The following is a 14,150-nucleotide window of genomic DNA, read 5'->3' on the forward strand; positions in this document are numbered from 1 at the left end:
CACAAAACAGGATAAAGGTGGCAGGTTCAGCTGCATCTCATTCTGTTTCCGTAAAATCCAGGCATTGGAGCAGGACAACACGTGTGTACATGTCCCACCGCATGCTGGTGGCTCAGGGCCTCCTTTGATTATTCTGTCATTTTTTGTTTTTGTTTTTAAGTTGCAATAGTGTACCAGGTCAGAACCAGGTTTTGAAAGGCCTTGAAGCTTATATGGTGGCAGCCAGTTACGTAAAGTCACAAACAATTCAGCATGGAGGCACAGCCTGTGCGGGAAGTTTCTCAGTTTTCCAGATAATCAAAGGAAGACATGGGCTGAGGCAGATGGGGGCTGGTGGGAGGGAGGCAGGGAGGCAGGTGCCGGCACTCCAGGCTCCAAGAAGAGGAGGCTAGGCTGGGCCCTGTCCCTGTGATGTCCAAGGAAGAAAACCCTGGCCCACAGCTATGCTGTCTGCCTCCTTCCTGGGACCATAGAACACACCTTGGCTACCCCCTCCTCCCACTGCCCCAACTTCCCAGAGAACACAGGAGCTTCCTGGCTTCTGGGAAGAACCCTGACACCCGAAAACTCCAGGCCCTTTATCTCAGCACAGCCTTCCAGGTCAGAACCAGAGCCATCCTCTCTGCCTCCTGCGGTCTCCTCACCACCATCTATGTCCCTCTCGGACCCCAGCACCTCTTTCATAGTTTTCTTGCCCTCTCTGCCCAAGGCTCCTCTGGCAGCCGCCTGGCATCCCCTAGGTGGCTGCCCACTCTCCTGAGAGGCAAGGTATAGTGGGGCCTGGGGGCGGCGGGTGGTGTAGGCTGAGCCCGAGGAGGGGCTGGCCCCAGGCCCACCCTCAACAAACCGGCCCTTCAGCAGCCACCTGGGCAAGCCCAACCCTCCACTCTGCAATGAGGCCTGCAGGGCCTGGAGGCTGCCCAGGGTTCAGGCCAGTGGGGGGACACAGCGGAAGCAGGAGAGGGAGGAATGTCAGGCTGGGGCACAGAGCACCCTTGGACCTGCTGGGACCCCCTTCTGTAGCACCTTCAATAGCAGCACAGCTGGGCTGGGGGCTGGTGCTCGGCAGATGACAGCAGACTCAGGGATACCCTTCCTGGGCCTTTGGGCCAATGCACATGAAGCTGTGTTCCCTTGCTGCCCCAGAGAGTTGGGGGTGAGCCCCAGGGTGGGAGCCCTCTCCTTTGCTCCCAGTCCCACTGTAGAGCGTCCCAGGGAGCTTCAGACTCACCACATGTCCCAGTCTCTGTATCTCCCTGCCTTCCCTCCCCGGATCCCCCTGCTCCTCATCTCCATCCCCTGGGCGACCCCCTCCTCCCACTCCAGACCACCCGACTTCCCCGCCGCTGAGGCTCCTTCATACCTGCCAGGGCTCCACGGTGCCTGCCTGCCCAGCTCACTGTCACTGGCTCAGGAGGCAGCAGCGGCATGCAAGTCAGGAAGGGGAATGGCCTGCACCCAGGCAGAGTGGGTGACGCCCTGGACACCCTGGAGAACCACGGGACGCTCCCATGTCCCTCCCTCTCCCTGCTTCCAAGGGAGATGGCTGGAAGGAAGTTATCAGAAACGGTGGCTTGTGGAGCACCTGGGATGAGCTCCAGGCCTCAGGCTTCTTAAAGACACCATGGCTGTGGCTTGGCCCGGCCATCTTGCGCCCAGCAGGTACACCATCCCGCCCAGCCACGGTGCCTAGTCCTCAGCCTTCGAGGGGACAGGTGAGTGTGCATCCACCTTCCAGATGGACCCTGAGCTGCTCCTCCCAGACCCTCTGCCCAGGATCCCCACTCACCATCCAGTGCCCAGGGCGGCTGTGGGGTACCAAGGCTGCCCTTCTGGGGAGGCATGGTGGGGGAGGCACTAACTCTAAAACAAAAGGGCAGGCGCCCATCTCACAGCCAGGGTAGGACTGAAGATGGCTGTGGGGATGGGGCGCGGTGGGCAAGGACAAGCTCCCCCGTATCCCTCCCTGACCTGGAGACTGCCCAGGACAGCCTGGAGGGGTCCCAGGGGCACAGGCGGCTCCCTGTGCCTGCTGTCCTGCCTCCCCGTGGGGGCAAGAGAAGCCTCCAGCCAGAAGCCTGGGACACGTCTCAGAGAGGCTGCTCAGGGGAGAAAAGAGCCGAGGGCCCTGAGAAGCAGCAGGGGGTCTGGATCCCAGGGATTGTCTCCTCTCCCTCTGCCCCCGCATGGCCCCACATGCTCCTAGGTGAGCACTGTAGCTCTCACATGTGGCCCTCATCCCAGAACTCCACATTCACAGATAGCCAAGGGGCCAGGCTGCACTGTGGCCCCCAAGGGGAGGATGGAGGGCCGTGCTGAGCACCCAGTTCTCGGGGGACCTCCTCTAGGGCTCAAGAGCAGAAGCAGACAGGGCCCAGCACCCTCCAGGCCACAGCCACTTTTCCACCTTGCAGAGCAGAGTGACTCTGCAGGAGCCCAGGGAGGCCCCGGCAAGCCTCCTTCCACTGCGAACGCTCTGGTGTGCCGGACTCCACACTGCTGGAGTGCAGACAGCTGGGTCCATAAAGGGGAAAGCTGACCACGCTGACAGCGAAGGGCCCTGGGTTGTTTCTGAGGGTCTCTGAGGATAAGACCCAGCTGCTGGAGCCCCTTGAGACCCTGAGGCAGCAGCTGGAGGTTCGGCAGCGTCTCTGCTCTAGACGGAGTCTCCACGGGAAGAGGGGCCTCGAGGGAGAGGAAGGACAGCCTGGAGGACCCCCCAGTATCGGGGCCTGTCCACAAACCAGGTGAGGTACCCGACTTGAAGCAAAGCAGGGGCTCCATGAGGCGTGGGTCCTCCGCGTTCCCTCCCTGACATGCTGGTGACCACCACAGGCGGGGCAGGACCAGGATACGCCCTGAACCACGGAAGGTGGGGGGTGGGCGAGGCTTCACCACACACAGAACACACAGAGGTGAGCACAGTTTGGACAGGCAGGGCAGCCGTGCAGAATGAAGTCTGAGAAAGAATTAAAGATTGAAGTGCCAAAAATTAACCAACAGAATGAGTTCAAGTGTGACCACCCATGGAAATGCATGCTGGCTTCCACCCAAGAAAGGGGCTGCAGAAAGCATTCCCACAAACCGCCAGGCGCTGCCATGCTGTCATCCCAGCGTGCTGTGCGGCACCCGCCAGGGGACCAAGAGCCAGAAAGACCGGAAGAGGCTCAGCAGGTATGGCGCCCACAGGGACCACGGCAACTACCCAGGGAACTCTGATGCCCTGCCGGCAACCACGCGTGTGGCCCCTTCACCAATGGGTGCAAAATATGAGATTCCATGGCTGCATGGACGGTGAGGAGGGCAGGGACGGCGGCAGGATGGGATTCTGGAAGTGGCTTGGCTGAGCTGCGCTTTGAAGGCAGGGCTGAGCAGACCTCAGGAAGGACCGGGTGTGAGGTGTGAAAGCGGAGAGGGGCCAGGGATGGTTCCTACAGAAAGGAAATTATCCAGCGCCAAGTGACCACAGCACCATCTCGCAAGCCAGAAAACTCTGCTCAGAAGATGCCAACTGTCTGCCAATCAAATGAAACAAGATAATTGCTAAGTCCCGAAGAGACATTTTGGAACTTGACACACACTGCACAATTCATCTGGAAGAAAAAGCACACGGTCACCGCAGGGCCTTTCACAGGGCCCGTGAGGAGGAGGGTGGGCCTGTCCTGCATATTTTGCACCCACGTGAAAAGGCCACAGAGCTGCAGGTGGAGACAGCAGAGCATAGAAGGGGACTCTATGGCAACTAAGAGGCAGGCATGTATCCACCAGGGAAGAGAAATGGATTACTCGATCCCGCTCATTGTTTGGGGATAGATCTAGATAGCTGGTTCTCAAACCTTACACAAAAATTAATGCTAGATTGGTTATACAATAACAGGTTAAACAGTAATGCATTAAAACAGTAGTGAGAATCTGGGCAAAGCCTACCCTTGCACACATAAGCCCAGCAAGGGACTGCTCTCTACGCACTCCAGCAAGCCAGGCCCTGAGGAAAGGACAGGTGGATGTCACAACACGAGAAAAACTTCCATGTGCAAACTGCAAACTGCAAGACAGTTATCTGCACACAAGGCATAGGAGAAGTTACTGTGCTTTAGAGACTGCCTATCCATCAGGAAGAGCAAACATCTCCAATAAAAAGGGACCAGTGGAGGCACTGTGGCTCACGCCTGTAATCTCAGCACTATGGGAGGCCGAGGTGGACGGATCACAAGGTCAGAAGATCGAGACCATCCTGGCTAACATGGTGAAACCCTGTCTCTACTAAAAATACAAAAAATTAGCCGGGCGTAGTGGCGGGCGCCTGTAGTCCCAGCTACTCAGGAGGCTGAGGCAGGAGAATGGCGTGAACCCGCGAGGCAGAGCTTGCAGTGAGCGGAGATCGTGCCACTGCACTCCAGCCTGGGCGACACAGCGAGACTCCGTCTCAAAAAAAAAAAAAAAAAAAAAAGGAACCAGTGGAAAACATCAATGTCACACCAACATACGCAGAAGCTGAGACTCGCATATAAATCCTTAGGAGCCTGGGTAAGATTAAACTTCCTACAGTGCCCACGGCCACAGGTGCAGAGTGAAGTCACGCTCACAGTCTTTTGACCACGCTTTAGACTGATAGAACCTTCCCCAAGAGCGCTCCAAGAATACACAACTGAGAACAAAAACACTCTTACAACCTGAAAACATAACTTCCTGGCATTTACCTGAAGGGAAAACTAGGCCAACCATGTGTGTGTACAGCATTGTTTAGAACTGTTCACCCTTTAACATGGGCCATGAAACCACCGCATGCCTGTAAAAGGCATCACGCAGGTAAACACCGCCTAGCCAGGGAGTGCAGTGCCGTCAGCCACCGAAGATGATGGGACCAACACCATGTGTGGCAGGCCGGGCTTGAAGAACTAACCATGCTATTTTAATAAGCAGCAGGGATACATGAGACAGTGCCTGTGTGTACACAGTGTGGCTCAGGGTGTGGATGCCTGCATGCATGGGTTACAGTCTAAAGAATATGTTCCCCAAGGGCCAGGCGTGGTGACTCACGCCTGTAATCTCAGCACTTTGGGAGGCTGAGGCGGGTGGATCACTTGAGGTCAGGAGTTTGAGACCAGCCTGCCCAACATGGAGAAATCCCGTCTCTACTAAAAATACAAAATTAGCTGGGCATGGTGGCCCACACCTGTGATCCCAGCTACTTAGGAGGCTGAGGCAGGAGAATCGCTTGAACCCAGGAGGCAGAGGTTGCAGCGAGCCGAGATCCCGCCATTGCACTCCAGCCTGGGCAACAAGAGAGAAACTCTGTCTCAAAGAAAATAAATAAATACAAATAAAGAATATGTTCCCAAAAATGCTCAGAATGCTTATCCTTGAATTGTAAGATTAAGATGATTTTCTCATTTTTAAAAATTAGTTGTTAGCATCTCACTCTCATCCAGGCCAGAGCACAGTGGTGCCATCACAGCTCACTGTAGCCTCAAACTCCTAGTTCAAGCAATCCTCCCACCACAGCCTCCTGAGTAGCTGGGACTACGGGTGTGTGCGACCACACCTGACTAAGATCTCTTTTTTAGAGACAGGGTCTCACTATGCTGCCCAGGCTGGTCTGGAACTCCGGGGCTCAAGCAATCCTCCTGCCTCGGCCTCCCAAGCCACTGGGATCACAGGCATATGCCACCTCCCCCAGTTATTTTTATCACTCTTGTCTTTGCTGTCTTCTTTCTTAAATAAGTATATATTGCATACATGATAAAAAATAAAGCTATTTCATTTGGGGAAATTATGTTGCAGAAAAATATTTAATAACATAGATGTTCATGGCCTAGTTCAGAACAGAGAGGATGCTCCCACTTTTAGATACACGTGTGTGCACTCATGCCTGTAGAGATCGAAAGGACACACACAAAGCGTTGGCCATGGCCCCGGATAGGGTGTCTGTGATATGGTTTGGATCTATGTCTCTGCCCAAATCTCATGTTAAATTGTAATCCCCAATGTTGGAGGTGGGAGGTGATTGGATCCTGGGGGCAGACTTCCCCCTTTGGTGCAGTTCTCGTGGTCATAGAATTCTCACGAGATCTGGCTGTTTAAAAGTGTGTGGCAGCCCCTCCCCTTCCTCCCGCTCCAGCCATGTGAAGTGCCGGCTTCCCCTTCTCTTTCTGCCATGATTGAAGCTGAACACATGCCACCATGCTTCCTGTGTAGCCTGCAGAACCCTGAGCCAATTAAACCTCCTTTCTTTATACATTTTCCGGTCTCTGATATGTATGTGTGGCAGTGTGAGAATGGACTAATACAGTGCGGATAATTGTCATTTACAGGTTCTTTCTTTTGCTTTATAGATATTCTCTTTTATAGAATTAAGTGTACCATCAAATAAGTATCCATTAGCAGCTTTTTCCTTTCTAGCAGAGGTAGTGGAAGCTGCAGGTGCCTACACCCACCCAGCATCCCAGACCCCCCGACCAGGAACAGCTCTTGGCAGCAGGGAGCCAGCTCACACAGTTACGACCCTCCCAAGGGCAGCCTGTGGCCGGTGACCAGCTGATGCAGGGGTACAAAGGCCTGGCCCCTGCGTCCATTGGGAGCCCCTATGAAAAGCCACCCAGCGGTCAGCTTGTCCCTCTGCCCAGGCTTGTTGCTGACCCCTTACAGAAGCATTCCCCAGGGCACCCCCAACAAACCCCCAGCATGGAGCCCATCTTTGGCGAGACCAAGGAAGTCAGTAAAAAAAAATCACTGCAGGTGCAGCTGCTTTGACAGCCACAAGCCAGCCTGCAGCGGGGTCTCAGCTGCTTGGCTCCAGTCCCGACACAGGCTCCCACCCTCCACACTCCCAGCTATTCTGCCCTCAGCAGCAAACCCCCATCATCCTTGTCCCTGGACGCTGTCCCCTTGTCCCCGGGGATGCTGTCGTCCTTCTCCAGGTCCGCCCCTCACTGCGCACCTTCCCCTGCCCTCTCCGTGAATTTCCACGCAGGCCACCCTCGAAGGCAGCACTGCTCCCTGTCATTTGCTCCAGGCCCTCCTTCCTCTCATTCCCAGTGATTTCCACAAACACCATCATCCCCAGAACACTCAGCACACAGCAGACACTCCATAAGTGCACAGGGAACAAATGAGCACTGCAGACCCCAGTAGGAGCCTTGCACCCATGGGTACCTGAGCAGGGAGTGGAGCCTGTGGCCGCGGGCTCCTGGCAAGGTCCCAGAACAAGCCCCAGAGACCCAGGAGCTGCCCCCACCGCCATCTCTGCAGCAGGCTCCAAGTCCTGACCCTCACCTGCCTCGTCCATCAGGATGGCCCAGGCCAGGCCCCATGGGAGTCCAGGCGAGATCAAAGCCAGGGGCAGAGGCAGACACGCGCTCCACAAAAGCTCTGAGACTTTGCCCAGCTAGGGGCAGAGCACAGCACAGACTGTCAAAATCACCCTGTGGGGCCAATTTATTTCGAGGTCGCAAGGGAGACACTACTACAAAGCATGACCCTAAAGGTGCAGAAATGCCTGCATTAGGCTGGAAGATTCCCTGAGGTGGCTCAGGCGGGTGAGAAACCCACACAGTCCTGGGTCCTCCCCAAGCCTCGGACGTGCAGCTGCTGCTTCACTGAGATTCTTCTCTCCTCCTGGAAACTTCCTCCAGTTGTGTCACTGGAGGAGGAAAAGGTGTGGGGGAGGGGGAAGAGGGGGCTGGAGCTGGCCTCCCCCTAGGCCTGGCTCCAGAACTCAGGCTGTGTGGGGCGGCTGAGGACTGTGCTCTGTCTAGCGCTTTTGCAGGCAAGGAGACGGGACGCAGCAAGGCCTGAGGGCTATCTGCTGTGACTCTTCAAAGAGGGGCCTGCCAGACCCACCAAGTCCCATCCTGGAGTCTACAAGCCAAAGAGCTGCGACCTCACTGAGGGCGCCTGTTATTAAAAGCCCCATTGGCTGGGCGCGGTGGCTCACGCCTGTAATCCCAGCACTTTGGGAGGCCGAGGTGGGTGGATCACGAGGTCAGGAGATCGAGACCATCCTGGCTAACATGGTGAAACCACGTCTCTACTAAAAATACAAAAAATTAGCCTGTAGTCCCAGCTACTCGAGAGGCTGAGGCAGGAGAATCGCTGGAACCTGGGAGGCGGAGGTTGCAGTGAGTGGAGATTGTGCCACTGCACTGCAGGCTTGGCGACAGAGCAAGACTCTATCTCAAAAGAAAAAAAAAAAGCCCCCTTTTATGGAGGGGGAAGGAGGTCAGCAGCCATTCACTTCAGGCCGCAGGCCTAAGGGCAGGGGCTTTCCCAGACCCACTCCCATCCCCACCAGGCCGGGAACCCAGCCAGGTCCCAGGAGAGCAGCCACCACTGCACAGCTTCACACACCAGCCTCGGCGACGCCCGCCACCCTTGCGGCACCGGGCCCTGGTCACACCAAGGAGGGGAAGAGGGGAGCGCAGGAGAGCAGGGTGTTTCTAGAAGCAGACACCTGTTGACGTCCGCACTAAGACAGACATCTGAGACGGCAGGCTGGGAGGAAATTTCCTGAAGGAACCCCAAGGCCAACTGCCCTGTGGTCCAGAGGCACTGGTGTCCCGCAGAGCTCCCAGGTGTCAGTGAAGCCCCTGGATGTCAGCAGAGCCCCCTAGGAGTTCAGTGAAGCTCCCAGGTGTCAGCAGAGCCCCCAGGAGTTCATGTTCCAGCTCTGCAGGGATGGGGTGGTGTCCCCTTCCAGGGCAAGGACAAGCATCATGCTGCCACAGTAGGTGAGGAAGAGCCAGGCTGCCTCAGTGGCCCCGATGCCCACCTCCCAACAGGCCCATCTGGAAATGTTGGAAAAGTGGCCTGAATCTGGAGAGATTTCGGGAAATGAGGGTGCCCCTCACCAGCACCCCAGACCTGCACCTTCACCCTCAGCAGCAGCGGAACCCTTGCCTCTCAGCCTGAGGACCGACCTACCAATGGCTGCCAGGTCCCCGCAGTCCTTCTTGTGGAACTCGGTCCAGGCCTTGGTCTTGCAGTACTTGCTGCAGGTCAGGATCCCGTAGCAGCGAGGGCAGGGCAAGAGGCGGACCCCGATGGAGCGGCCACACTGGTAGCAGAACTTGAAGAAGGGAATTCTGCAACAGAGCCTCACAGTCAGCAGGCGGCCACTCCAGAACCTGCTTCCCCACAAACAGCCACTGCCTGGGAGCTGTGCCTGGCCCTGAGCTCCCTGGCTATTCCCCACCGTCCCGCACTGTCCCTTGCGTTGGGCAGCCTTCACACACGGACAAAAGCCCCCAAGTCCTCGTCCTGAGGATGTTCAGCACAGTGATATTTAGAATAGGAAACCAACACATTCCGAGCTCTGGGAACCACCTGTGCCCACCAGTAAGGGCTGGTTAAGTGAACGCACATCCATTCAGGAGACTGCCATGGTGCCACAAACACGACGATGGTGGGGAACTCCTAGGCACATAGGGAAATGTCTGTGGTACAGTGTTGCATGGGAGAAGTGACTCTTTGAGGGCAGGGCATGGAGCCTGCCTTTGGGGCGAGCCTCTAAGCACCAGTCTCCTCTGCTTTAGGAGGAGAAAGAGCCTCCCTGTCCTGCACCAGTCCCCTCTCCATCACCTCGCTGGGTTGCTCAGGGTTTATGAGGTGGGGATGCCGACAAGAATAGGGCCTGGTTCCTGCCCTCTCATCCCAGACGGGCACACAGGCATGTAAAGAGACTGTTCTGGAACAGCAGAGTGAGTGCAGTGTTGAGACTCCAAGGAGAGGCCAGTGGTGGAAGGAGGGGCTAAGAGGGTGCAGGTGTGCAGGCTCTGCCGCACAGCCAGCAGTCCAGGCAAGCCTCCACAGGACATCTTGCAGAAGCAAAGCCTGGGCTCAAACCCCACTTAGTGGCCGTCTCTAGGATGGGAGGTGGCCACCCTCCTGCAGGACATGGAACCCCTGTCTGTGACCCACTCAGAGCAGCCCAGGGCAGCTCCATGAGTGTGCCCTATGACTCTGCACCCTCATCTGCAGGGTGCATCATCTGCACCTCATCTTGGTTGAAGCCCACAGCCCACAACCAGGACTTCCTGGAGGAGGCCATGCCACTTGGGGGTCAGATGGCATGGAGGCTGTCCCGGGATGAGGTGGTCAGGCCAGGCACAACAGCACTGTCCAAACCACAGGCTGCCATCCTGGAAAGAACCCAGCCCGCAGACACACTTACTGCCCCTGCTCCTTCACGTCCAGGCCCCTGGGCAGGCTGGGGCCCTTCTTCTTCATCCTGTGGCTGGGGATCAGCTCCGCTGCATGAAAAAGGGTCCCGCATTAGTACCCACGTGGCAGGGTGGGGGCCACCACTGCAGAAGCCACCTCCTTGGGCCCTCCCTGTGGTGCCTGCCTGCACTACTGGGGAGGCAGATAGGGGGAACCAAACCTTCGATGGCTCCATACTGGGTGCGAGGACGCAGAGTGGGACGTGGACCTGGAGGTGCAGGGCAGTCCACAGGCTCCAGGGAAGGGCTTCACTCTTCAGTCTGCTGCTTCGCCTGTGTTGTGTCTTCTTTTTAATTCATTTCAAAGTGCTTCAAATTTCCCGTTTGGGTTCTTCTTAAATTTGTTATTTAGACATGTGTTATTTTATGTGAGTTTCCCAAATGTCCTTCTGTTAGTCATTTCTAATTAAATTCTACTGTGGTCAGAATATATGAAATGTATTATTTCTATTCTCTTAACGTTATTAAGGGCTTATGATCTATATATGGGCTGTCCTGGAGAATGTCTCCAGTATACTTGAGAAGAACAAAGACTCTGTTCCTGTTGGGTAGAGTGTTCTAGAGATCCGATAAGTCTAACAGGCTTGTGTGGTTCAACTTCCTTTTTCCTTGGTGACCTTCTGCCTAATTTTTTGATCAGTTGTTGAAAGTGAGGACTTGACATTTCTGAATATTATTGTTATCTGTTTCTCCATTTCTGTGGCTTTTTGCTCCATGTATTTGGGTGTCTGTGATTAGGTGCATATGGGTTTATAATTGTTACATCTTCCTAATTGATGATCCTTTTATCATAAAATGTCCCTCTTTCTCACCAGTAGCATTTGTAAGTTTATTTTTTCTATTAGCAATTCCAGCCTTCTTGTGATTGCTGTTCCCATGTTCGTTTTTCATCCTTTTATCTGTTTGTATCATTGAATTTTTTTTTTCTTTTCGAGACAGAGTCTTACTCTGTCACCCAGGCTAGAGTGCAGTGGTGTGATCTTGGCTCACTGCAACCTTCGCCTCCCAGGTTCAAGTGATTCTCCTGCCTCAGCCTCCTGAGTAGCTGGGATTACAGGCTTGCACCACCACACCCGGTTAATTTTTGTACTTTTAGTAGAGACAGGGTTTCACCATGTTGGCCAGGCTGGTCTCAAACTCCTGACCTCAGGTGATCCATCCTCCTCGGCCTTCCAAAGTTCTGGGATTACAGGCATGAGCCACCACACCTGGCCTGTATTATTGAATTTAACATGTGTCTCATGTAAATAGCACATAGATGGATCTTGTGTTTTTATCCAGTGTGACAATCTCTGCCTCTTGTTTTAATCTATTCACATTTAATGTTATTAATGATATACTGTAGTTGGATTTACATTTGATACTTTGCATTTTCTTTTCTATATGTCTCAGAATTTTTCTGTTCCTTTATTCTTCTTTTACTCTTCTGCATCAAGTGGACTATTTTTGTTATTATTATTGTACTTTAAGTTCTGGGGTACATGTGCAGAACGTGCAGGTTTGTTACCTAGGTATACACACGTCATGGTGGTTTGCTGCACCCATCAACCTGTCATCTACATTAGGTATTTATTCTAATGCTATCCCTCCCCTAGCCCCCCACCCACCAACAGGTCCCAGTGTGTGATTTTCCCCTCCCTGTGTCCATGTGTCCTCATTGTTCAACTCCGACTTATGAGTGGGAACATGCAGTGTTTGGTTTTCTGTTCCTGTGTTAGTTTGCTGAGAATGATGGTTTCCAGCTTTATCCATGTCTCTGCAAAGGACATGAACTCAGCCTTTTTATGGCTGCATAGTATTCCATGGTGAATATGTGCCACATTTTCTTTATCCAGTCTATCATTGATGGGCATTTGGATTGGTTCCAAGTCTTTGCTATTGTGAATAGTGCTGCAATAAATATATGTGTACCTGTGTCATTATAGTAGAATGATTTATAATCCTTTGAGTAGATACCTAGTAATGGGATTGCTGGGTCAAATGGTAGAGCTTGTATAGCGAAGATAATCCGAAGCAAAAAGAAGAAAGCTGGAGGCATCACGCTACCTGACTTCAAACTATACTACAAGCCTACAGTAACTAAAACAGCATGGTACTGGTACCAAAATAGATATATAGACCAATGGAACAGAACAGAGCCCTCAGAAATAATGCCACACATCTACAACCATCTGATCTTTGACAAACCTGACAAAAACAAGAAATGGGGGAAATGATTCCCTATTTAATGGTGTTGGGAAAACTGGCTAGCCATATGCAGAAAACTGAAACTGGACCCCTTCCTTATACCTTATGCAAAAATTAACTCAAGATGGATTAAAGATTTAAATGTAAGACCTAAAACCACAAAAACCCTAGAAGAAAACCTAGGCAATACCATTCAGGACATAGGCATGGGCGAGCACTTCATGTCTAAAACACCAAAAGCAATGGCAACAAAAGCCAAAACTGACAAATGGGATCTAATTAAAATAAAGAGCTTCTGCACAGCAAAGGAAACTATCATCAGAGCGAACAGGCAACCTACAGAATGGGAGAAAATTTTTGCAATCTATCCATCTGACAAAGGGCTAATATCCAGAATCTACAAAGAACGTAAACAAATTTAGAAGAAAAAAACAACCTCCTCAAAAAGTGGGCAAAGTATATGAACAGACACTTCTCAAAAGACGACATTTATGCAGCCAACAAACATGAAAAAAAGCTCATCATCACTGGTCATTAGAGAAATGCAAATCAAAACCACAATGAGATACCATCTCATGCCAGTTAGAATGGTGATCATTAAAAGTCAGGAAACAGCCAGGCACGGTGGCTCATGCCTATAATCCCAGCACTTTGGGAGGCCGAGGTGGGTGGATCACGAGGTCAGGAGATCGAGACCATCCTGGCCAACACAGTGAAACCCCATCTCTACTAAAAACACAAAAAAGTAGCCGGGCATGGTGGCATGCACCTGTAGTCCCAGCTACTCGGGAGGCTGAGGCAGGAGAACGGCGTGAACCCAGGAGGTGGAGCTTGCAGTGAGCCGAGATCACGCCACTGCACTCCAGCCTGGGCGACAGCGAGACTCCGTCTCAAAAAAAAAAAAAAAAAAAAAGTCAGGAAACAACAGATACTGGAGAGGATGTGGAGAAATAGGAATGCTTTTACACTGTTGGCGGGAGTGTAAATTAGTTCAACCATTGTGGAAGACAGTATGGTGATTCCTCAAGGATCTAGAACAACTGGATTCTTGTTAATGTAATGTCTTAATTTATCTAATAATTTTAAACTACATTTTTGAGTTCTTTCCTTAATGGTCACATCAGCCTTTACCATATGAATCTTCTTTTTTCTTTTCTTTTTGAGACAGATTCTCACCTTGTCACCCAGGCTGGAGTGCAGTGGCATGATCGTGGCTCACTGCAGCCTCAACCTCCCAGGCTCCAGTGATCCTCCCACCTCAGCCTCTTGAGTAGCTGTGACTACAGGCACACGCCACCATGTGGAGCTCATTTTTAAAAAAATTTTTGTAGAGACTGGGTCTTGCCATGTTGCCCAGGTTGATCTTAAACTCCTGGGCTCAAATGATCCTTCTGCCTCAGCCTCCCAAAGTGCTGGGATTATAGACGTGAGCCACCATGACTGGCCTACCATATGAATCTTGACTGGTCATAATCAGCTTCAGACCTATACTAACAGCAGTGAAATATTAAAAAGTTATTCCTATATAGCTCTATTTCCTTTTCTGCCTTTTTGTGATATTATTACACATTACATCTATAAAGGTTATAAATCCAGCATTATAAGATTATTACTTTATATAATTTTATGTATTCTAAAGAAGCTGAGAGAAGGAGAAAATGTATATATTTATAGCTTTAGTTATATTAAAATTATTTACCATTTCTGGATCTTCATTTCATCTTCTCAATTTGAGTTACCATT

At 52.3% G+C, this 14,150-nt stretch overlaps 1 protein-coding gene across 9 annotated transcripts in view; it reads right to left on the minus strand.

The window, feature by feature from the left end:
- Nucleotides 1–14,150, minus strand: part of ANKMY1 (ankyrin repeat and MYND domain containing 1) — a 108,506-nt gene that overhangs the window by 10,882 nt on the left and 83,474 nt on the right. For 6 of the 9 annotated variants that reach the window (XM_030803650.1, XM_030803653.1, XM_030803649.1 and 3 more), the window contains 2 exons: nucleotides 10,172–10,250; nucleotides 8,136–9,083 (listed from right to left, as the gene is read on the minus strand). In XM_030803650.1, the coding sequence (XP_030659510.1) occupies nucleotides 8,846–9,083; nucleotides 10,172–10,250 (317 nt within the window). In that variant the 3' untranslated portion in view covers nucleotides 8,136–8,845. Of the gene's footprint in view, nucleotides 1–7,408; nucleotides 7,643–8,135; nucleotides 9,084–10,171; nucleotides 10,251–14,150 lie in introns of those variants that run through there. The other 3 variants (XM_030803647.1, XM_030803648.1, XR_004027974.1) reach the window with 3 other exon arrangements.

Source organism: Nomascus leucogenys, chromosome 22a (assembly GCF_006542625.1).
Source record: "Nomascus leucogenys isolate Asia chromosome 22a, Asia_NLE_v1, whole genome shotgun sequence".
In the NCBI taxonomy this organism is placed as follows: domain Eukaryota; kingdom Metazoa; phylum Chordata; class Mammalia; order Primates; family Hylobatidae; genus Nomascus; species Nomascus leucogenys.